The 24,783-nt window shown below is 40.8% G+C and overlaps 2 protein-coding genes across 3 annotated transcripts; both read left to right on the top strand.

Moving 5' to 3' along the window:
• The first annotated feature begins 2,356 nt into the window (after window positions 1-2,356).
• Window positions 2,357-8,246, top strand: LOC124285693 (rhodopsin, GQ-coupled-like). Of its 2 annotated transcripts, none has more exons than XM_046721969.1 (2): window positions 2,357-2,580; window positions 6,469-8,246. In XM_046721969.1, the coding sequence occupies exon 2, from the start codon at window positions 6,498-6,500 to the stop codon at window positions 7,641-7,643; it is 1,146 nt and encodes a 381-aa protein (XP_046577925.1). In that variant the 5' UTR covers window positions 2,357-2,580; window positions 6,469-6,497; the 3' UTR covers window positions 7,644-8,246. The 2 variants fall into 2 exon arrangements, with proteins under 2 accessions (XP_046577925.1, XP_046577926.1); XM_046721970.1 differs by having other exon boundaries at window positions 2,357-2,584.
• A 14,441-nt stretch (window positions 8,247-22,687) lies between these two features.
• On the top strand, window positions 22,688-24,783 carry LOC124285684 (QRFP-like peptide receptor). The gene is given in 3 exon segments (XM_046721955.1): window positions 22,688-22,867; window positions 23,342-23,585; window positions 23,588-24,783. Coding segments are annotated over 2 exon segments (1,050 nt in total). The 5' UTR covers window positions 22,688-22,867; window positions 23,342-23,359; the 3' UTR covers window positions 24,412-24,783.

Raw genomic sequence — 24,783 nt, 5'->3', positions numbered from 1 at the left:
GTCCGCTCACTTTAACACCTGTACCTCTGTGAAGCTCATCTCCAGTTTGAGAGGAACGTTGACCACGGTTTCGTAAACAGAACAGAACTTATATTATCCCCGGTACACGCACACACACGCACGCACGCACGCACGCACGCACACACGCGCACACACACATAGATAGGTTGGCGGGATGGTTTACATGGATGACTACAGTTTTCATGATGGCATTACAGCTTTTTAAAACGCTAATTTGTTTAGTGTTACACAATTCAATAAATTATAACACTTTGGGGTTTTAAACATAAGGGTTTGTGATGCAGGTTTCCCGATGATGTTTGAAGAAAGGGCAGAGAAACGTGTAATAAAATTCATCGCCAACATCACTCGTGTCGCAAATGTTATATGCAGCAAACATCCTTTCCACATCCGCCATAAATCTCTATTAGCAGATATCAAGAGTAAATGTTTGTTTGTTGGTTCTTTTTCTTTAACGGCGGATGATGGCGGTCTGAACTAGATTACCCGTGAAGATCACGGTTGGAATTGATCCTCAGTAACCCATGCTTGTCCTTAAAGGCGACTAACGGGATCGGGTGGTCAGGCTCGTTGACTTGGTTGACACATATCGTCGTATCCCAATTCCGTTGGTCGATGTTCATGCTGTTGATCACTGGATTGTCTGGTCCAGACTCGATTATTTACAGACCGCCGCCATATAGCTGGAATATTGCTGAGTGCGGCGTTAAACGACAACCAAACCAAAGACTTTTTAATGATATATTTAGCAGGGATGAGTGTAACATGGTTGCAATAGTCCATGCATTCTGTGACAGGGGAACTTTCACGCACTGTAGCAACGCACTGTAGCAACGAAGCCTGTGCTGAAATGGCTAATCCACCTAATACTCCATTGCTATTTCAACGGGCGGAGGGTAGCCTCGAGCTTATAGTGTTGACTCATCACCTGGCGGACCCGTCTAGGATCTGATCCCACTATGGGAATGTCATGTGTACGTTGGTGTTCACAATGGATACTTTGCCCTGGACTTTCAAAACCAACTTAAAACAAGGGCATCCTGCAAATTATTAACGTGAATCTGTGTAGCTTTATGAACACGAGAGTTGAGTTGAAAATCTATATCTGTCACAAAACCGACGTTATTTTCCCTATCTCCATCAACAATCTTGTTCATGGTTTCCTTTGAACTGAAATCGGAAATACGTTTTGAAGACCACCCAGCAAGAGTTGTTTGGTTGGTTTGTTGTTTAACGCCGCACCCAGCAATATTCCAGGTCTATGGTCTGTAAATAATCGAGTCTGGACCAGACTATCCAGTAATCCACCATCCAACAAGAGTGAATGAGTGAGTGAGTGAGTTGGGAGTCAACTTGTCAGCTCAATTTAATCTTTACAGTTATGAGACACCGGATACGATCTTGCAAACCAACAATCTTAATTAGGTAGGTTCGGGAGTCGAAGATCGAATCCTGGTACTACTAAGAGATGCAACTCTGCATAAATCAGAGGCCTCTAGACTAACCGTGGCCCAAACGAATAAGGGAAGTTGATAGCTGATATACACAAGCCGAATAAAAGTCTACATCGAGGTTGTATTTGCGAGATCAAACGCAATGCCTTCGATACAATATTGACAGTCACCCGAGCAGCAAGAGAGACGGGGTGGGAAGTGAATGATATAGGTAGCGACAAACAATATTAGTGACAGACAAGTAAAGGTACAGTCATGGACAGACATACCTGAAGAGACACAGACATGGAAAGACAACACATCAGAGAAACAGACATAGAAATACATAAAGTAAGAGGCACAGACATGGAGAGCCACATATCGAGAGACACGGGCATGGAGAGAACACACCTAGAGACACAGACATGGAGAGACACATAGCGAGAGACACGGGCATGGAAAGAACACACCTAGAGACACTGACATGGAGAGACACGCAGCGAGAGACAGAGAGACATAGACATGGACAGAACGCAACAAGAGACAGACACGGAAAGACACACATTGAAAGACACAGACGTAGAGAGACATCCTTAGCGAGAGACATCACCATGGAGAGAGACAATCATTGGGAAAAGCGCAATGAGAGACTAAGCCACGGAGAGACACCCAGACAGGGACATCGGCCTGGAGAGACGCGCATTGAGACACCAAAATCAAACACATGAAGACATATAGGGAGACGCAGTAAGACAGGCAAACAAGAGAGACAGCCATCAAGTGGAGAGAGTAAGTGTGGTTTTACGCCACGTTTACAATAATCCAGCAACATCACGGCAGCTGACCCCGAAATAAGCTTCATACATTGCACCCATGTGGGGAATCGAACCCGGGGATTAGGTATGACGAGCGAACACTTTAACCACTAGGCCACCCGACCGCTCGAGAGAACAAAAGGAGGATGTGAAGGAAGACATTTAGACCCATTGGTCACGACTACCAGGAACTGTGTTATCTAAACTACACATACATCCGCTCACAAAGCCTCATCACCATGATCCGGTTCTAACGAAGCCTTGTCCCGCACAACAGATATCTACGTTCCCGACCTCAGGTCGTCTTTATTGTAAGTATGTACCTATATTCATATTCCTAAGTTGCATTTGCACGTTGTAAGTGTTGTAATCATATCTCAACGAACGCTGCAAGACGGATTATGCCACGTTGTAAATTGAAAATAAACTGACCATCTCGTGGGTTGGTAATGTATTCAGCATCAGTGTTGCAATGGATGAAATTAGCTCCGTCAGCGTGGCTAAATACTTGCTGTGTTTGACAGCTGGTTGATGAAAAAATATGATGTTAATCATGAGGTTTATATAATATATATATGTGTGTAAATATATCAATCAGTTTGTTTATACAGCATGTGTGGTCTCCGGCCCATATACAGATCATACAAGCAGCAGGTTGGAACTTGCAATTTACAAATTTGACGTCTCAGATGCATGATGCACATAAAGTTACAGATTAATGATAACATTTGTATCATTATATGCCTTTAAGTTGATGAAACTAGTTTTTTTATTATGGGATATACAGACGAACGGCATGTATTTAGATCTTAGGCTTTCATTAGCTCTTAGGCTTATCATAACAAAATGATATTCATCTTCGATCATATCTAACTTAATACTTTACACAGTCGCAGTGTTCTCATCACGTTATAATATCGCCCAGGTTCAACTTGTAATCTGACCATGCCAATACGCAGCTTCGTCAAGTCGCGACGATATAAGGCCGATATATAACAGTCACCATGTGTTAAATACAATCCCGGTTGTAAATTAATTTTAATGAAGAACAAGAATCATATCTGCTACTACTATAGATTTCCATTCCTGAGTTAAGATATCAGTAACACGTTGCTTAAATTCTGACAAGAATACTGCAACACTGCCATAGGAATATAGGTAAGGCACAAATATTACCTTAAATTATGCAGCTACATATGTGTGTGTGTATGTATGTGTGTGGAATCTGCGTGATTTAAGAACACATTTGTGCCTTACCTACTTTGTTACACACACACACACATATATATATATATATGTATGTGTGTGTGTGTGTGCGAATGTAGGTAAGGCACAAATGTTTTCTTAAATCACGCGCGTGTGTATTTATTTATTGAAAGGTTAATCTCAAAGATTTTCATGTAGCTCTTTTCTAATATTTCAACAGGAGTTTGATTACCCACTTGCTCGTACATGTAGTTTTAAAATATTCCATTAGTCTCTTCTAAGAGTAGTTTGTAAATTTAGAATATCCCTACATAATTTTAGAATTGTTACTTACAGGAGAAATAAAGACAGTGGTATAACTAGTTGTATCTGTATAAATTGTAATCTTGGAGCGATTGAAGATGAATACCATGTTTTTATGCGAATGTACAGAATATAATGAAATTCGGCAAAAGTACTTGCCACAGCTGAATGCCATGCCTCAATGTAAACAAAGCATGATAAAAGTATTGAACTCTAAATAAATGTTTAAGCATTATGTATGAAAATATCACGTGGCATTGTAAAATATTGTATCTTTCAATTGTATTATATGCCGTTAGGCCCGAATTACTGAATAAATATGTCTGTCTGTATGACTGTTATAAGACTGTTGAGAGCATAGAAAATTTGCCCCAAGAATTACATCGTTATGAGGTATAAATACTTATTTAGTGGCACAGTTTTAATTACAATTCTTTTTCGGTTTTAATATCAACATTTGCATAAAACATATATTTGTATAAAATATACCAGCGTGCTGACCGCGGTTTTAAACAATATTCATTCACTCCAGCTGGAGAAAATATTGATGATTGCGTTTTTAAAACGCAACAGAAATAGATAGAATAAATAAGTGTTTCCAACAAGGCGTAAAATTCCACAAGGAGGTCAAAATATAAATTCTGTGTATATAGAAATGAATTCACTGGTTGTACGAAAGCACATGGTGACAATTCACTTCCAAATCATTGTTAGTGTGTCACCGGAGAGCCATGCTGTTGTCGGCTGCAGTCGACCGCTTCGTAGAAACACGAGCAGGAAAACCTACTTGTGGGTCAGTGAATGCCGTTGGTTTCGTTTGTCTGTCGGGAATAAGTGTCATGGAACACAATATACATGTACAGTGAAACCCTTGAAATCCGGACCTCCTTTGTGCGGACCCCCGTTAGTCTGAAAACCCTTTCTTCCGGACAATCCCTGTTGGGAACGTTTGTTTCATGTAGTTGTGGTGCTGTGTGGTCCTGTGCATAGAGCCCAGTCACACATCAGCTGAAGTTAAGCAACGTTGGGCGCGGAGTGTCTTTGGATGGGTGACTGTGTTTGGCAGCTTGACTCCTGAGAGTTTCTAGGACTGCCCCACAGTGACACATGTGGTCTCACCTTAGGCAAATGAATTACTTCAAAACTGCCTCTGTTCACCCAGCAGAAAATGGTTACCCGGTGTTATATGTAATGTGATTATTAACCTTCTAGCGCCTCACAGGCAGCTCAGGTTATCTGGGGTAAAATTGTGCTGCGCTTTGATTGTTAGCACTATGATGGAGTTTAGTGCATTATAAATGCACTTGTTATTAGTTAAGGCCTGGTGACATTGGTGATTCCTTATTTTTTCGCATTTTTATTGAGAATACTGTACAAGTAAACTGTCGGAGAAAGGGAAGTGTGCACTTGCAAGTTTCACTTGTAAGCAACTACAAACGTTGTCAACACGTTACAGCCACCGACACACAGCAAACTATAGGTCCAAAATACACTTAGAAGCACACCTTCGATTAATCATTTTCCATTTGTGTCGATTATTATAGCCAACTTCAAGCTTTGGTGTATACTTTCGTTTATATTGGCAGTACGGAATTGCAAGAAAACAGGTTAGGAGAAAATATAAATTGAATCATTTATCTGTATTTATCTGAATTTTCTGTCCCTTTTGACACCGGTGTGATTGGCAAGTCTCAGGTAAAATACATGGCAAATATGCGGACCTCATCAAGAAAATGTCATGGCTGCGCGCCAATTACCAACTATTTCCGAATAAACTCTAGGAGCAAGAGGATCTCCTTGACGACAACCACGATGTATTTAACAGAATAATGAAGAAAAACGTTTTTCCAAAATGCCCAATTCAAGATCAGGATAATCGAGTTTTGTCCATGGTTTAAAAGAAGTACCGTATTTGAACAAATTCAGTACATCAACAAAAACAATTCAAAATGTATATTTCTGTGCCACATTTTAGTGAGTGAGTATGGTTTTACGCCGCTTTTAGCGATATCCCAGCAATATAACAGCGGGGGACACCAGAAATGGGCTTCACACATTGTATCCATGTTGGGAATCGAACCCGGGTCTTCGGCGTGACGAGCGAACGCTTTAACCACCAGGCTACCCCCATACGCCTCTGTGATTTACTTTAATATTGCTGACTACAGCCTAATTGGTGGGGACTATTTTAGTGGTCAATTTTAACGATTTGAGTGGAATGGAATCGTATCGCTTTGCATCAACATAATACGTTATGCTGTATGGTATTATATATGCACGTGCAATATTGTTAAAAACAAATGTCTAAGGTAATATCTCTAAATGGTAAACTGTTCAGAGTTAAGTCCCCTACTTGTATGTAGGATCCCAGTTCGAAACCCAGTTATCCCTAAATATAACCATTGATTTGTCAGAACAAAATTCGTGCTCACAGGCTTCACCAAAGAGATACAAGTATAACATCACTTCCTTGATAAGATCACTTGCTTGATAATGGTGTTGGTACCTACACCGAAATGTCGCACTCATTGCAGTAAAGAAGTTGACTATCCATAGAACTTGGTTTTCCCTAAGATCTGTAAAAATTTAAACGTGAAACTGACACACAGTGTTATGACTAAAATACTGTTCAATGTTAAACTCATGAATTACAGGTAAACTGTTGTTCTAACAGTCATTTCTGCTTTCAGGGTTAAAGGGCCCCGTGGACATCCTCTTGATGGAGGCAGAAACCGCCATCAGCAACATGACACCTTCTGAGCCTAACATATCATCAACAACGTTATGGACCAACGAGAACCCCGACTACTCGATCTCATCTATGAACACGACACCACAGACAGTTGGATCCTCCGAATATATGTTTGAAAGACACGGTGCAGAGATAATATTTCTTTTATCCATGTTCTTCTTCGCCATATTTGGTAACATCCTTGTCATCTACATCTACCACTTCCGGTGGAGGCGTTCCAACTTCAGCCTGTTTATTGAGGTGCTCGCATTTCTGGATCTCATCAACGCAAGCATTACCATTCCCTTGTTCCTGGTGATCACCTTTGACGAGAGTCGGGGCGATTTCGCTCAGCTGTGTCAAGGGGCGTCCTTTGTAGCGATTATGACTGCTATGGGATCGGGGGTGATTCTTGTTATCATTGCTTTTGATAGAAATCGTAAAATATGCAAACCTCTGAAGAGAGAAATCAGCCTTAGTCTGACTCGCAGATGCTGTCTCTTTGCCATTTTCCTGGGCATCTTATTAGCAATGCCATCCATCTTTATATACGGGGAAAAGGATATGCCTTTTGAGGTCAACGGAGTGAGACTAAATATCACACAGTGCTACTTTACAAAAAGCAGTGGCCCCCTATTTTGGTCATTCATGTCGCTCCTTGGATTTGTGTTCACAGTTGTCATGTTTGCACTGGGTGTGTTGTATGTGTCGATGTACAGGGCACTGAGGGTGCATCTAGCTCGCCGTGAATCTCTGGGGAGCTCCAGACGCCCGTCCACCACCAGCTGTAAGCCGAACACCATGAGATCGCAGAAGACGTCGGCGAAAATATTTTTCGCGGTGACAGTTGCTTTTTTCAGCAGTTACTTCCCTTTCTTCATCGCAGTGACAGTGTTCCTCTTCGGCTATCATGGCAGCGATTTGTCGCCTGGCGTAAAGGCTGTCGCTGACATCGCTAAGTTATCTCCACTCATGAGTAATGCTATCAACCCCATCATCTACAGCGTGTCTTCCCAACGTTTCAGGAAGGAGCTGGTCGATGTGTTCCGATGTGCAGCTCTGAAGCGAACACCATCGCAACGTGCGCGACAGATGGTGCATATCAAGACGCACACGTCATCAACAGTAGACTGAGGTTATCAACAATGGGAGCAACATGTGTGAAGTGCTACTGAGACTTTAGCTTAGACCGCATTGTCATCCAGGGCCCCATTGCACAAAGCGATCTTAACGCTAATGCCGTCTTGCGTCTGTGTTAGAGTATGTGAGTTACGATCATCGTTGATCGCTTTGTACATGATAGTCCAGGCCCCGATTTCTCGGAACAAATTTAAGTTTTTTCTCAAATTTTGACAATTTTGAAACAGCTGAATTTTTAACTCAACTGCATTTTTCAAATAAAACATCAAAACAACTTAAGTAATCTATCCACAAAACTCAAATTGACTTCTATGTTTAATATCACGTTCAGTTCATTCTGGGAAATGCAGTTTCTCAAATTTGAGTCAAAACTCATACTTAAGTTTGTTTCGAGAAATCAGGGCCAGATCAATTAATAAACTTTCAGGACAAAAGGGAAAGCGCACCCCTGCACCCCATCCCTCCCCCCACTTCCCCTCTCTGGATCCGCCTATGCCCAGAACCTGTGTCTTTGTATATAGTGATATTAATAACTGTATATTATAACTGCTTAAAATGAAACATTGAGGACTGAATAAATAAAATTGATGCTTTTCATATTGACTTTACCGCAATTTATGTCTTGAACTCAAAACTTTAACAAGGCTATCTCACTTCATTATTTAAGGGGTCAGTTGGATAGCCTTGGGGTTGAAGCGTTGGCCCAGTACGCCAAGGAGCAATTTTCTATTCCCAACATGGGTACATATGAAACGCATTTCTGGTGTCATCCCTTTGATTTGACTAGACTAGCGGGATCAGCACGCAATACCAACTCAATCCATTGAAAGTCTACTCAATAATTTAAAATATCTTGTTTCTAATATGTGGGCGGTGAGGTAGCCAAGTGGTTAAAGTGTACTGTCACGAATCTGACGACCATGTAGTGTCCAAGTAGGGGTACTGACGAACTATTGCTGAATACACCGAAGTTCCGGGTTCGAATCCCCACATGGGTACAATGTGTGAAGCCCATTTCTGGTGTCCCCCGCCTTGATATTGCTGGAATATTGCTAAAAGCGGCGTAAAACTAAACTCACTAACCCATTCACTCACACAACTGAGCGTTGTACACATTCTCGGTTTCTAAGAATTCTGTGTTTCCTAAGCACTTAATGGCGTGGCCTGAACGCCCTGCCTCTATGACATAGCGGAAATGGTGTGAGAAACGACTTCCGAATTGGGCTCTTATGCTAGGCGATTAGCTGCTCTTGATGCACAACGCTGTATTTCGCTCCTGGGAACCTTTGAATATTTCAATAGATGAAAAATACAAATGAGTTCAACGCCGCCTGTATGAACAATATTTCAGTCAACTCACCGCCGTCTGCTGAAGGGGGAATCATGCTTGTTCCAATTTTTGGTGGAACCCTAGATTAATGGTATGCTGGGATAAACCTGGAAACAATGAAATAAATTAGAGAGTATTAAGCATCTTCTGATTGTTCCATCTGTAAGTACGAGTACCTTTGAAGAAAGAACTTTCCAATTTGTTGCTCCCACACTGTGGAATCCACTACCAGACCACATTAAAATGGGACAATGTGTGAAGCCCATTGCTGGTGTCCCCCGCCGTGATATTGCTGGAATATTGCTAAAAGCGGCGTAAAAACTCACTCACTCACTTAACTAAACCCTGGAGCTACCACCACGGATCTACATGAAAGTCATATTATGCATCTGAGTCACCACAGATTTAAGTTCTGCTACGAATCTACATCCTACCATAGTTCTGAGTCTCAAATGAATTCGAGTCCACTAGACCAGAGTCGACGTCCAACCGTGTATCCAAACCCTGCCGAGGATCTGAGGCAAAAGACAGATCTGGTCCTACTCTGGAACTAACACTCACTACATATCTTGTTCCAATTTAGTCCCACCATGTAGTGAGTGAGGGAGTATGGTTTTACGCCTCTTTTAGCAGTATTCCATCAATATCATGGAGGGGGACACCAGACATGGACTTCACACATTTTACCCATGTGGGGAATCGAACCCGGATCTTCGGCGTGACGAGCGAACTCCATTACCACTAGTCTATCCCACCGCCCGTCCTATCTGAGCCCTTCTATACACCACATTGGCTTGTCACTCTAAACAACGTAAGACATTACAAAAACATCAAATTGAGCACTAAAACTAGTAAACTTATCATAAAGATACTCCTCATATAGTGATATTTCGTCACTGCCTTGTTCAGGAGCCAAACAGTCAAACAGACGTACATCAGTTCGGTAACAGGGTGAAGCGCTTCCCGTTAGGAAGGAAGGGTGAAACAGAGATAGGGACGTTGCCCTGCCGACTGAAACTGTGCTTTGTTTTGGAACCATGATATATCTGAATTGTATGATGACAGCTTTATAACGTTCAACAAAGTAAACATAATTGACTTCCTGTGACATTTCAGCATCTCTAACACGGAGATGTCATTAATTTGCGGTATACATCATTAACAAACATTATGTCTCATCATTGTGTGGTATATATCATTAATGTGCGAGATAGGTCATTAATGGGTGGTATACTTCATTAGCAAGCAACATATGTCATTACTGGGTGGTAAATGTCATTGACAAGCAGTATACCTCATTAATGTGTGGTATACTTGATTAACAAGCAGTATATGTCATTAATGTGTGGTATACGTCATTTACAAGCAGTATATGTCATTATTGGGTGGTATACGTCATTTACAAGCAGTATACGTCATTAACAAGCAGTATACGCCATTAATGTAACCGCCTCCGTGGTGTGGTGGTTAGAGCGTCCGCCCGGAGAGCGCGCAAGGTCGCGGGTTCGATCCCCGACCGCGCCATACCAAAAGATGTTAAAATATGGTACTTGTTGGTACCATAATGCGCTCGGCATTAATGGGTACAACAAGGACTGGTCGGCTCGGATTCAGTATAATGTGTCTGAGAGGGGTATTCATGCTTCACTGCGGCATGGTATCTCAGTGGGATACCACTATCAAACAAGCGTAAATCTGGGCAAGTACAAGCAGCCGCACATACACATACACACGCATGCACGTCGTCATATGAGCGAATTATTCTCAAGCAAGACGTAAAACCCAATTTCACCTCACCTCATTAATGTGTGGTATACTTCACTAACAAGCAGTATACATGTATATCATTACTGCGTGGTATACGTCATTTTCAAGCAGTATACGTCATTAATGTGTGATATGCTTCACAACAAGTAGTATATGTCATTACTGGGTGGTGCCATTACTGGGTGGTATACTCCATTAACAAGCAGTATATGTCATTACTGGTATACGTCATTTACAAGCAGTATACGTCATTAATGTGTGATATACTTCATCAACAAACAGTGTATGCCATTACTGGGTGGTATACTTCCATTAACAAGCAGTATATGTCATTACTGGTATACGTCATTTACAAGCAGTATACGTCATTAATGTGTGATATACTTCATCAACAAACAGTATATGTCATTACTGGGTGGTATACTCCATTAACAAGCAGTATATGTCATTACTGGTATACGTCATTTACAAGCAGTATACGTCATTAATGTGTGATATACTTCATCAACAAACAGTGTATGCCATTACTGGGTGGTATACTTCATGATCAAGCAGTGTACATCATTAATGTGTGGTATACTTCATTAAGAAACAGTATATGTCATTACTGGGTGGTATACTTCTTTAACACACAATATATGTAATTACTGGGTGGTATACTTCATTGACAAACAGTATATATCATTAATGGGGGGTACACTTCATGATCAAACAGTGTACGTCATTAATGTGTGGTATACTTCATTAAGAAACAGTATATATCATTAATGAGGGGTACACTTCATGATCAAGCAGTGTACGTCATTAATGTGTGGTATACTTCATTTAGAAACAGTAAATATCATTAATGGGGGGTACACCTCATGATCAAGCAGTGTACGTCATTAATGTGTGGTATACTTCATTAACACGCAGTATATGTCATTACTGGGTGGTATACTTCTTTAACACACAATATATATGTCATTACTGGGTGGTATACATCATTAACAAACAGTACATGTCATTAATGTGTAGTATTCTTCATTAACAAACAGTATACATGTATCTCATTACTGGGTGGTATACTTCATTAACAATTGCAAGTTGTATATGTCATTAATGTGTGGTATACTTCATTGACAAACAGTATATGTCATTAATGTGTGGTATTCTTCATTAACAAACAGTATATATCATTAATGGGGGTACACTTCATTAACACGCAGTATATGTCATTACTGGGTGGTATACTTCTTTAACACACAATATATGTCATTACTGGGTGGTATACATCATTAACAAACAGTACATGTCATTAATGTGTAGTATTCTTCATTAACAAACAGTATACATGTATCTCATTACTGGGTGGTATACTTCATTAACAATTGCAAGTTGTATATGTCATTAATGTGTGGTATACTTCATTGACAAACAGTATATGTCATTAATGTATTCTTCATTAACAAACAGTAATATATCATTAATGGGGTACACTTCATTAACACGCAGTATATGTCATTACTGGGTGGTATACTTCCTAACACACAATATATGTCATTACTGGGTGGTATACATCATTAACAGACAGTACATGTCATTAATGTGTAGTATTCTTCATTAACAAACAGTATACATGTATCTCATTACTGGGTGGTATACTTCATTAACAATTACAAGTTGTATATGTCATAAATGTGTGGTATACTTTATTGACAAACAGTATATGTCATTAATGTGTGGTATTCTTCATTAACAAACAGTATATATCATTAATGGGTGGTATACTTCATTAACACGCAGTATATGTCATTACTGGGTGGTATACTTCTTTAACACACAATATATGTCATTACTGGGTGGTATACATCATTAACAAACAGTACATGTCATTAATGTGTAGTATTCTTCATTAACAAACAGTATACATGTATCTCATTACTGGGTGGTATACTTCATTAACAATTGCAAGTTGTATATGTCATTAATGTGTGGTATACTTCATTGACAAACAGTATATGTCATTAATGTGTGGTATACTCATTAACAAACATCATATGTCATTACTGGGTGGTATACTTCATTAAGAAACAGTATATATCATTACTGCGTGGTATATATATCATTAACAAGCAGTATATGTCATTAAAGCGTGGTATATATCATTAATGTGCGAAGTATGTCATAAATGTGTGGCATATGTCATTAATTCTGGTGTACATCATGCGTCACTCATATGTATAGTACACGAATTGACATAGGGTACTGAACACATGCTTTGAACGTAATGGATAATAGGGGAAGCACATCTGAGCGTGCACGTCACGACAAGAATTCGACGTCTTTGACTTCAAGGAAGTGTACAAGCTGGACTGTTTGGGGCCTGGCGTTGTCATGCTGATGTAGGATACTGATATTGTTTACGGCGCCTTTAGCAATAAGACTAAAAACTAAAAATGGGACCCGAACCCGTGCCTTGAGTCCAACCCCCGAATGCTTTTATCACTAGGCTACCCCACCGACCCTTTAAAATTACGAATGTTGATCAGGTGTAGGTGAACAGGTGAATTTGTTTCTTCAATGTGCCCACGTGTTATTGACAAGATGAATGTAACGGCATCCTGTATTGAGGTAAAGGAAGGACTTCCATAACAGGTCTCGGTCAGACTCTGATGATTTCCAGTTATGATGTCCTGTCAGAAGCCACGTGCAAAGTAAGATCCGTGCAGTCAACGGGATGTAACACGTGACACATATAGACAGTAAACAATAAGTTCACAAAACACAGGTTTTCCAAGAAAATATACTCTCGCCTTTCGAGTAGGTTCGACTTGTGTTATGATCATACATTGTGTCCGATAGATGATACCGTTTTTCATTCAGCAAAATGTATTACACACAAATGTAAACCAATGGTTTGATGAGGTAAGTGTCTTTATAAAGAAAGACAGACTAATAAAGTCTCGCATATAGCAGAAGGACTAATAGCTCGAAAGATGACATCAATGCAAGAAATAGACTGACGCACAGTAGAAAGTGCTCACCTGGTATTTGGGGATTATTTTTGGGAATATTTTGAAAAGCGTTTTGATTGTGACTTACAAGTCCCAAACATTGTGCACGTGTTGCCAAAACACCACAGATATTGTGGATATATCTGTACATTTTTCAGCCTGTATACCATTCCAAGGAATTAACTCACCTGTTGCATTTAACATTGTAAAATGTGAATTTGGAAGACACGCGCTTTAGGTTGATACTCTGAAACGAGACATAAAATACAGTGGCAAGATAATGTATGTGTTAGACCGCGAGTATATAACTAGCAAATGTTTTGATATGATTTGATGAATGCAAATGGTAAAAAACACTGGAAATTGTACCGATTTGTATGGCAAAAACAGTTGGAGATATGTTTTCAAAAGAATCCTTCAGTAGATTCTTTGTCAAAGAACTATTTGGATTGAAAAGTACAACCTTTCATTGACCCACTATAATATCGCAGACATAATACCCGGCTATTGATCTCCAACAACTGAAGGTGGATGTAGACCATCATACTAATATAAGGACCATGATGACTTACAGTACTTTGACAGACAGACAGACAGACAGACAGAAGTTTATTCGTAATATCGGCCTCATGGCCTATAATACAGTAACAACCTTTGGCAGTTTCGTGAAACAGTGGTCATAATTTGTATTGGGATCTTACTTTAAAAACATCATGTAAACATAGTGCTGTGCAGTATATAACTTGGGGGTGTTTGGATTACAAAATTGACGGCAGAGTGAGTGGGCCTTTGTAGACATTTTGTAATTGTTTGAAGTAACTGTCTCTGTACCGCTGATATTTGTCACATCGGAAGAATACATGATTCTCAGTTTCTGTTTCTGCGGCATGACAGAATGAACACAAGTAGTTCGTACGTGGGCCATCTTTCAGAATGTCTCAGAATTCCTCCGTTACGAAACACTATGATATTTGTTTTGTTAAGATTCAGTTGTAGTCCCCATTTGATACAGAATGATTCCAGGATATTTAGTTGGCGCTGAAGACCTTTTACACTGGGAGCAAAAAGGACGATGTCATAAGCAAACATTAGTAGCAATAGATCTTGTATATCTTGAGTAACAAAAAAATCCATTGTTGCCTGTTTGGTAGAGCTCTGTCACATATTCATTAATAAAGAGAAGGAAGAGGAGGGGGCTGAGAATACACCCTTGTCTCACTCCACGAGAAGTATCAAAAGTTTCAGTTCTTGAGTCAATGTTCACTCTTACACTGGCTTTCACCGATGCGTACATACTTTTAAGCAACATAGTTATCTTTCCGTGACAGCCGCGTTGAATCAGAATATATAGCAGTTTATCTCATGCCTTTTTAAAGTCAATGAAACCGCAGTACAAACGACCTTTAGGTTTGCACAAGGAACTGATGTTCAAGGAAGTGTTTTACTTGTTGGTCAAACTCTGAAGCAGTTACTTCTATTTCAGGATTTAACAAGTCAGTAAAGTAGGCTTGCCAGTCAGCTGCGGAAATACATGAATCAATGTTTGTTCGGAATGCCTGTTTTACTTTACTCCAGAATTCTTTACAATCCCCACGCGCTGCCGCAACGGTGATGTCATCTGCAATTTTTCTGTTGTATCTAATTTTCTTAAGTTTACAACATTCTTTGAAGGCATGCTTTGCATCAATATAATAATTTCTGTTTTTATCACAATTAAAGTTTCTGAACTTGTGGAGACACCTGTATTTCGCCGTTTTAAGGTGTTGGCACTCAATATCAAACCAGGGAGGTTGTTTAGGAGCTTGACTAGAGTTTGAATTACGTGGTAATACTCGTTTTCCTGTTGCTGCCACAACGTCTGATAATTTGCTAACTGCACGATTTATATCCAAGTTTAAATATTCCAGAAATTCAGATATCAGTACATTTATCTTGTCGTTTGCAACAACGCCAGATAATTGTTCTTTGTCCGTTTTGCTGCATTTGTATCTGGGCATCGTGTAGACTGGCATGTCTATTCCAGACTCTGGTGCAGTATCATTCCTTATGACGTCATTAAATGTACATGCTATAGACATATGGTCAGATTCTGATCTTGGAATCACAGTCATGTCACTGATTTTAGGAAATATAGTACTTGATATTAACACGTAGTCCACCACACTGGCTCCTGCCCGCGATATGAATGTAAAGTTACCATGTACATCTCCCAATGTCCTCCCATTTACTATGTGGAGGTTGAACACTTTACACAAGTTTAGAAAACTTCTACCGTAGTTGTTGATTTGTGTACCACATGAGTTTCTTGGTATATCAATTACATCTTCTCTATAATCATCGTTAAGCGGCAAATAGTTCGTGTCGTCATTTATTATTCAATCTGTTTCATCTGCAGTTCGGGCATTGAAATCTCCCATAAGGATAAAACTAATATAATAATAATAATAATAATAATAATGCACATTTATAATGCGCCTTTTCCACGCCCTTGGGTATGCTCAAAGCGCTACAAAGATGAAGATGGGTGAAGTTATGAGAAGTATACTGAGAAAAGGTGGGTTTTCAGTTTTGCTTTAAAACTATCAAAACTGTCAGAGTCTTTGATGTCATATGGAAGAACATTCCAGAGGGCCGGTGCTGTGTAGGAGAAGCTGCGGTGTCCGAAAGATTTCAGTTTGTAGGAGGGTATCACAAGAAGATTCTGAGAGTTGGAACGGAGACTGCGGGCAGGTACATATGGGTGAAGCAGGTCAGAGAGGTAGGAAGGGGCCAAGCCATGGAGACATTTGTACGTCAGGGAGAGAATTTTGAAATCGATTCTTGCCTTGACTGGAAGCCAGTGGAGTTCTTTAAGGACAGGAGTGATGTGGACACGTTTAGAAGTTCTACTGATAATGCGGGATGAGGTGTTTTGAATCCTCTGCAGTTTATCAATCAGATTGGAGTTGATGCCAGAAAGAACACTGTTACAATAGTCGAGCCTGGATGTTACTAGAGCTCGAACAAGGGCTTGAGTTGCTGCAGAAGTCAAGTACTGGCGAATGTTGCTGATCGACCTGAGATGGAAGAAGCATGTTTTGCTCACTTGGTTAACATGGGCATTGAACGTCAAAGAAGAATCAATGTGAACGCCAAGATTCCTCAAACATCTGATGGACGGATATCCGCATCTGCAACTTTGAGGGTGACAGCATCCACCTTGCTTAGTTGTTGTCTTGTGCCCACAAGGAGTGCTTCGGTTTTCGTGTCATTCAGCTTGAGCTTGTTTGTAGTCATCCATGACTTTATGTCTAGTGTACAGTCAGCGATGCGTTGAAGAGACTCATTCAACTCTGATGGGTGAAACGATTCCAGAAGCTGGGTGTCATCAGCATAAACATGGTGAGACATATCATGATCACTGACAATGTATCCAACATGCCCTGTGTACAACACAAACAGAACCGGGCCAAGAACCGATCCTTGGGGCACTCCACAGGAGACAGCCGCAGTTGAGAGCGCTCTCTGCCCACAAGGACCGATTGATGCCGACCTGTCAGGTAAGAGGAAACCCACTGAAGGACAAGGTCACTCAGTCCATAATGATGCTGCAATCTAGTCAGGAGTTTAGGGTGGTCAACGGTGTCGAAAGCCGCGGATAAGTCCAACATGACCAGAGCTGAAATCTTACCCTCGTCAGTGGCACGTTGAAGTTTGTCAGTTACATGAAGCAGTGCTGTCTCTGTACTGTAGTACTGCCGGTAGGCAGACTGGAATGAATCAAGGAGATCATGACTTAACAGATGTTCTTTGAGACAGGAGTGAACTGCTTTCTCAATGATTTTGGATATGAAAGACAAGTTTGACACAGGCCGAAAGTTTCTCAGATCTTGAGGATCCAAGCCAGACTTTTTCAATAGTGGTCTGACCACCGCCCCCTTGAAACTGTTTGGGAACAGACCGTTCTGAAGACTTATATTGACAATCTTAGTGATGGGTGAAATCAGTAGGTCCAGATTCTTTATTAGAAGTTTGGTTGAATGGGGTCAGAGTCACAAGAAGTGGGTTTTGATGAACGAATGAGTTGTTCTATTTCCTTGGGACTAAATGTTCTGAAATGTGACAGGGGGTCACCTGCAAACATTGGTTCACTGTAATCGCCATCACAGGCAAGACCATGACGAATTTTCTCAATTTTTGCGATAAAGAAGGAATTGAACGAGTTTGCCAGTTCCTTCTGTTCCTCTGCTGGAGACTGAGTATCTTGTTCTCGTCCCTTTCCAAGCAGTTTGCCCATGAGCCGATAAAGGGATGCTGGCTTACCCATCTCCATAGTCTGACAGGATAAGCAAGAGCTTCTTTTCAAGAGCTGAAATTCCATCCTCATCTGCATTTGCATAATCCTTCGAATATTCGGGATGAATGTATACAAATAAAACAAATATGGTGGTAGGACACACTTTTGCGTTCAGTTTGAAAACAATAACATTTGCCCATTGATCATAGAGTCTCTGAAAGTCAGAAGCTACTTGGTGGTTAATGAAAACACTGATTCCTCCTGAAAATCTACCTCGTTCACTTTCTCGTTTAGCATCTACAATGAAACATTTATAGAGGTTAAATACATTTTCCAGCTTATCATATGCATCAGTTGCCGGCGGACACATTGTTTCCAGAAAGCAGAATACATCAAAAACAATTTACACTGTCTATGAATATCGTAATTTTCCAATTTTGAATGTAAACCGTGAATGTTCCAGGAAAGAAAAAATAAGACAAGCGAGTTAGTAGTCAGTTCGGTTCTATCGTTCTCCGGCATTAATGGGTACAACGAGGACTGGTCGGCTCGGAGTCAGTATAATGTGTCTGAGTGGGGTATTGATGCTTTACTGCGGCATGGTATCTCAGTGGGCTAGCACTATAAAATCAGTTTAAGTCTGGGCTAGTACAAGCAGCCGCACATACACATACACATGCACGTCGTCATATGAGCGTAATATTCTCAAGCACGACGTTAAACCCAATTTCACCTCACCTCACCTCTATCGTTCTCAGTGTTACAAGGTTGAGTATGATTTGAGTCACTGAGGTCACGGCCGGTATCCTAGCAGGGGGACGAAGGGGTTGTGTCGATGACGTAGGTCCCGATAGCTGTCGTCGCTCCCAGTTCTTCCTCTGTCCGACCTGTCTGACATCATCGCTAGCTTCGTCATACGCATACACACTGCCTTCAATGATAAGCTTATCATAACTCATAAACGAAAATTTGGCTTCGCTTCGGCTTTCTCCATCACAGGTAACAGTTGCGATCTTATCAATGGTACCCTCTCTGTAAGGTCTTCCGATACCCGATTTTGTTTGTCGCCTTTAAGTTTAAGCCGGGTCGACTTAGTTACCATCTGCTTATCTTTAACAATTATCGGTCGGTTAGTGCCTTTAGAGTTCAGTCTATGAGCCTTCTCGATAGAAACAGTATCACTGTCATCAAGTATGTCTCTCTCCTTACAGAATTCTCTCACTTTGGTTTCTGTCTGTTCCCAGGTCTCACCTCTGCTCTCTGCCAACCCGAAGAAGATCACATTATTGCGTCGTGAATGTGCTTCAAGTGTATCTACTTTCATTTCAAGAAAAACGACTCGTTCATTCAAACTCACGTTTTCACTTTTCAGACCATCCAGATATTGTCCTGTATCGAGCTCATGTTGATCTGTATCGCCTTGAGCGTTAAACCGAGGTCGTCCATTGTTGTTGAAATTTCTAACTCACAGGTTACAATTTGACTCCATAACCTGGTCTGAATAGAAGATTGACTGATGTTGGGTATCGTTTAGGTGGGCCGGGGTTAGACTCTATATCGCCTGCACATATCAGGAGGGAAACTGCAAGGTATAAGATGACACACCTGTTGTACGTTTACCACCTGGTAGCGTTATAAGGGGGATCGGGCGTGGAGTTCGCCTGCCAGGTTGAAAAAATGTTCCAATCCTCTGTGTCCATGCTTCTACAGACACCGACATGAATGAAAGAGTGTTCACTGTACCTTATATTACAGGAATGTCAATTCAGTTTTGGGTATATATGCTTGTTCAGTCGTTTCAGGCAGAAATGACCATAGGTAAACACAGGTGGGATCGCTCAGGTACACGCCGGAAGTGTATTTGTACAGTACTTATGCTTCCTGCATGGATCCTACCAGGATTTACATCATCACTTCAGCCGTTGGCGATTGTGCTCCATACAAAATGTATTTACCCAATGTTTTCAAGCAGTTCAATTTCTTTAAAAGGTTAACATTTAAATAACACTTAACATTATCAAAACGATCTTTGACTATTTTCACACTGAAATATTTATCCTTTGTGATGGAAAAATCAACACAGTCATGACTAATCGTGATTCTTTCATCACGGGGAATACACAAAAGGCGGCTCCTCACCTTTAATTCATACGTATTCGTGTGCATATCGTGAATGGCCAATACGACATCGTCGCATTATGACCTCTTTAAACCTGGGCTGACAACCATAGTAAGTGTAACCGATAGTTGGTTTCATGTCATGAAGCTTATTGATACCTGCTTGAGTGTTCCACTTCTCTTATTATATCCCCGTTACAAATGAGGAGGAATGAGCCGGAATGCTGTCGGATTGAAAATTCCTTGAGATTCCTGGAAATTCGAACTGCATTCTAAAACGTGTTACTGCATTCGAAATGCATTCCAACTATTCGGGTCAATTCTTGTAACATGCCGAATGTTTTGAGCATGTTCAAAACTTTCGAGGTACATTCGAAGTGGAAAAATATCGAACGGTATCCTACCTGCGTATTATGAACGTATTCGAGGGAGAATGGAAAAGCAAACCACTTCAAATCCTGCCAGAACGCCCCGAATGCTCTTAAAATGAGCCCTGACGCCATCAGAACACCGCCGTATCGCATAAAAACGTGTAACGAGTCGCCAGTAAAACGGCAGTCTTACAAAGAGTGAAACAATTGTTTATTTTGACATTCTCTCCCGAATGCAGTTCGAATTTTGGAAATATTTTTTTCTGGCTGATTCTGCTTGATTCCTGTCAATTCGATATATGTGTAAAGAGGCTTTTAGATTTGTCATATATCATCTCATAAGTGGCTTATAGTTCGTGGAGGGGATGAGAAGTGGTGTCACAGATTGGCTGAGTGTTGTTTTAGCACCAGCATTAGCCAGATATTCCAACATGGATGGGTAACCGACAAAAATACAAAGTACAAACACGGATACTGAAGACCAATTTAAGCAAGGTCTTTATGGGTTGTGTCTCTATATAAAAATCAAACTGTGATTCAGGAAATCGCTATTATAACGCGACATTTTCCCACTCAACGTGAAGGTTTGTTTTGGTAATCTGGAACTATCGACTACACTAAGTGATGCCTCAGCATATTTGATTGAAGACGGGTCTGCCATGGTTGTCCTGCCTGATTTCTACAATGGACAAAGGTCCAACTTTCACTTTCTTTACATATTTTCCTCATTCGTAATGTTCTTAGATGAAGATAAGAGGGCCCATGTAACCAAAGGCATCAGGATTCCTGCTGCAATTATCTCACAATATCTGACAACAGGTAGGGGCGGTGGGTTAGCCTAGTGGTTCAGCGTTCGCTCGTCACGCCGAGAACCCGGGTTCGATTCCCCACATGGGTACAATGTGTGAAACCCATTTCTGGTGTCCCCCGCCGTGATATTGCTGGAATGTTGCTAAAAGCGGTGTAAACCTAAACTCACTCACTCACTGACGACAGGTCGTTATGTATCCCACACAATCCATATGCCTACAGACTATTGATCAGGCGGGGTTCACTACCAATTGTGTTGATGTTCATGCTGTTGATCACTGGTTTGTTTGGTCAAGACTAGACTATTTACAGACCGTCGCCATGTAGCTGGAATATTGAGATCGGCGTAAACCAACAAACCAAACCCAAACCAGATGGCGTTGGGCATGACGTGTGGTGTTACACGAAGAAGTAAATACCTTCCTGTTTATATGGGAAACACCACACTTGCTCATTTCCACATATCGTGGCCTTTCTGTTAAATATTCGATCACATTCTGGGAAATCAATTTTAGTTAAAATGCTCGTTTAAAGAAAATGAATCATCAGTCTTTAGGGGACGCCCAAGACTATGTAAATGCTGTATTTAGGAGTTTAACTTGGGTTTAGTTTTACGCCACACTCAGCAATATTCCAGCTATATGGCAGCGCTCTGTAAGTAATCGAGTCTGGACCAGATAATCTATTGATAAACATCGATCAGCATCGATCTACGCAATTGGAAACTGATGACATGTGTCAACCAAGTCAGCGAGACTGGCCACCCGATCCCGTTAGTCGCCTCTTACGACAAGCATGGGTTACTGAAGATCCCTGTGGGTTACTGAAGATCCCTGTGGGTTACTGAAGATCAATTATAACCCGGATATTCACGGGTCGTGGTTAAAACAAGTTATAAAATCATAATAAATAAATTTGAATTTTTAAAACCTGTCAACGAAGGACAGTAAAAACAATCAAGAATATCACATATATAGATAGAAGACTAGTATGAAAATCTAAAAACGTTTAACCATAGAAGACAATACAACATAAAAACCGGCTATAGATTGCCAACAACTGAAGGTAGATCACCATGCATATGGACTTATAGTACATTTGCTTCCTGCCTGGGCCCAAGCTGGATTTACAAAATACCTATAAATTTTAGCAATTTAGACAAATTTAGCCTTGAATTAAAAGAACACAAATTCTACGATTAAAAAAGTAGTAAGATTAAATATACTTTGAATGTTTTAGGACGTATCCAGAGCAACGCATTGATGCTTACAACACATATAACATGACGCTAGATTTTGATCATAGAACGCACCCTCCATTTCCATGTAACTGTTTATATACGTGTGTACTTCATCTGTATGATAACAGTATCGACATGATGCAGCTTAAAGGTTAAGTGGAAACATCCCTCCATCTGCTAAAGGAATCCGGTCCAGTGTCAATCCACGTTATACTGTCTTGACATAAACACCGAAAGACGTCAGACACCGTTGGAGACTATATACAGCGACATCAGTTACGACTCTACAGTATCTCTCTTCACTGTACAGGTAGGGTACATGTATTGTTATTGTAAACCTATTGTTTGTGTTTGAATGCTTTGGGTCACTTATAGTCGTAAAGGTACATTGTGATTGTTATTTAATGCAATTCTGAGGAAAATGCCAGTTGTATGATCATGTCTGAATCAGACAATCCAGGGATTGATGTTAAGAGTGAGTGAGTTCGTTTTACGCCGCTTTAATTCCAGCAATATTACGGCGGGGACATCTGAAATGGGCTTCACACATTATACCCATATTGGGAATCGAAACCGGGTCTTCGGCGTGACGAGCGAAAGCTTTAACCACTAGGCTACCCCACCGCCTCTTGTCCGGTACAAAATCGAATATTTACATCATATATATTTAAATCAAATAGCTGGCATATTGTTCAATGCGGCGTTAAACACGCCCATGTAATACAATAGTTACTTTAATAATGGAACAAATATATAACTAAACGTGTGTTTCCTTTCATTGCAGAGCAGTGCAAGCCAAAATATGTTACCAAACTCAACCACTGACAACACTGATGTACCTACAAATACCGCTTCTTATATATGGAAATGGCACGGGGCAGAGGTCATATTTCTCTGTCTCATGTTTGTCTTCGCAATCCTTGGCAACATCCTCGTCATCTACATATACCACTTCCGGTGGCGTCGGTCTAACTTCAGTCTGTTCATTGAGGTCCTTGCCGTCCTGGACCTGACCAATGCCAGCATCACCATCCCCTCTTCCTGATCATCACTCTGAATGACCACCATCAAAAGTTCGCTGCCTTGTGTCAAACAAGTTCGTTCGTTGCCATAACTACAGTGATGGCTTCTGCCGTTGTGCTGGTCGTTATTGCTTTTGACCGAAACAGAAACATCTGCAACCCTTTGAAGAAGAAGATCAGTGTGAAGGCAGCTCGGACATGCTGTCTTCTGGCTGTATCCCTTGGGATTGTTGTAGCAATTCCCGGCATATTTGTGAACGGACGGAGAGAGCTTATGTTTGAAGACAACGGAGTACGGATCAACATTACACAGTGCTACTTCACGGAGGAGATGGACGGAACGGCATTGTTCTGGGTTTTTATGACCATCCTGAGCGTAGTGTTTCTCGCTGTAATGGTCATCCTAGGTGTCTTGTACGTTTCTATATATCGTGCATTGAAGATACACACAGCCAGAAGGCCTTCAACAACAATATGCGAGAAAAAGAATAAAATGTTTCGGTCTCATAAGACATCAGCCAAAATATTTTTTGCTGTAACGGTTGCGTTTTTCTGCAGCTACTTTCCTTACTTCATCGCAGTCATAGTTTTTTTGTTTGACGGGCAATTGAACGTGTTATCTCCAGGCGTGAAAGCTGCAGCCGACATTGCCAAGTTGTCTCCCTTGATGAGCAATGCCATCAACCCTCTCATCTATAGTGTGTCATCCAAGCGCTTCCGGAAGGAAGTGTTCGACGTCTTCCGGTGCAAAGTTTTCAAACAGACACGTTCGGAGCGCGATCGTACGGTGGTGCAGGGCACGGCGTCGTCCACGGCTGACGTTGAGACATAGACTTGACGACGTCCATAATGAGTATTAAACATGTACGTCCATGACTCTAAACATTTACCAAACATTGTTTATGTAACGTTAAGCTGTTGTATTCATCTATGTGTGATAAAGGAATGTGCTGTCCATGCTGTACAAGAGGGGTCGGGGTGGGGTAGCCTAATGGATAAAGCGTCCGCTTGTCACCATGAAGACCCGGGTTCGATTCCCCTCATGGGAACAATGTGTGAAACCCATTTCTGGTGTCCCGCGCCGTGATGTTGCTGGAATATTGCTAAAATAGTATTCATTCATTCATGCTATATTCATTGTCAAACTTATACAGTTTGTTGTAAAACGAATATTTAAGGTTTAATAAACCATATAACTCATGAA

Source organism: Haliotis rubra, unplaced genomic scaffold, assembly GCF_003918875.1.
Source record: "Haliotis rubra isolate DU_JTF1 unplaced genomic scaffold, ASM391887v1 Scf366, whole genome shotgun sequence".
NCBI classification, from domain to species: domain Eukaryota; kingdom Metazoa; phylum Mollusca; class Gastropoda; order Lepetellida; family Haliotidae; genus Haliotis; species Haliotis rubra.
This window is presented reverse-complemented; position numbering and strand designations above follow the sequence as displayed.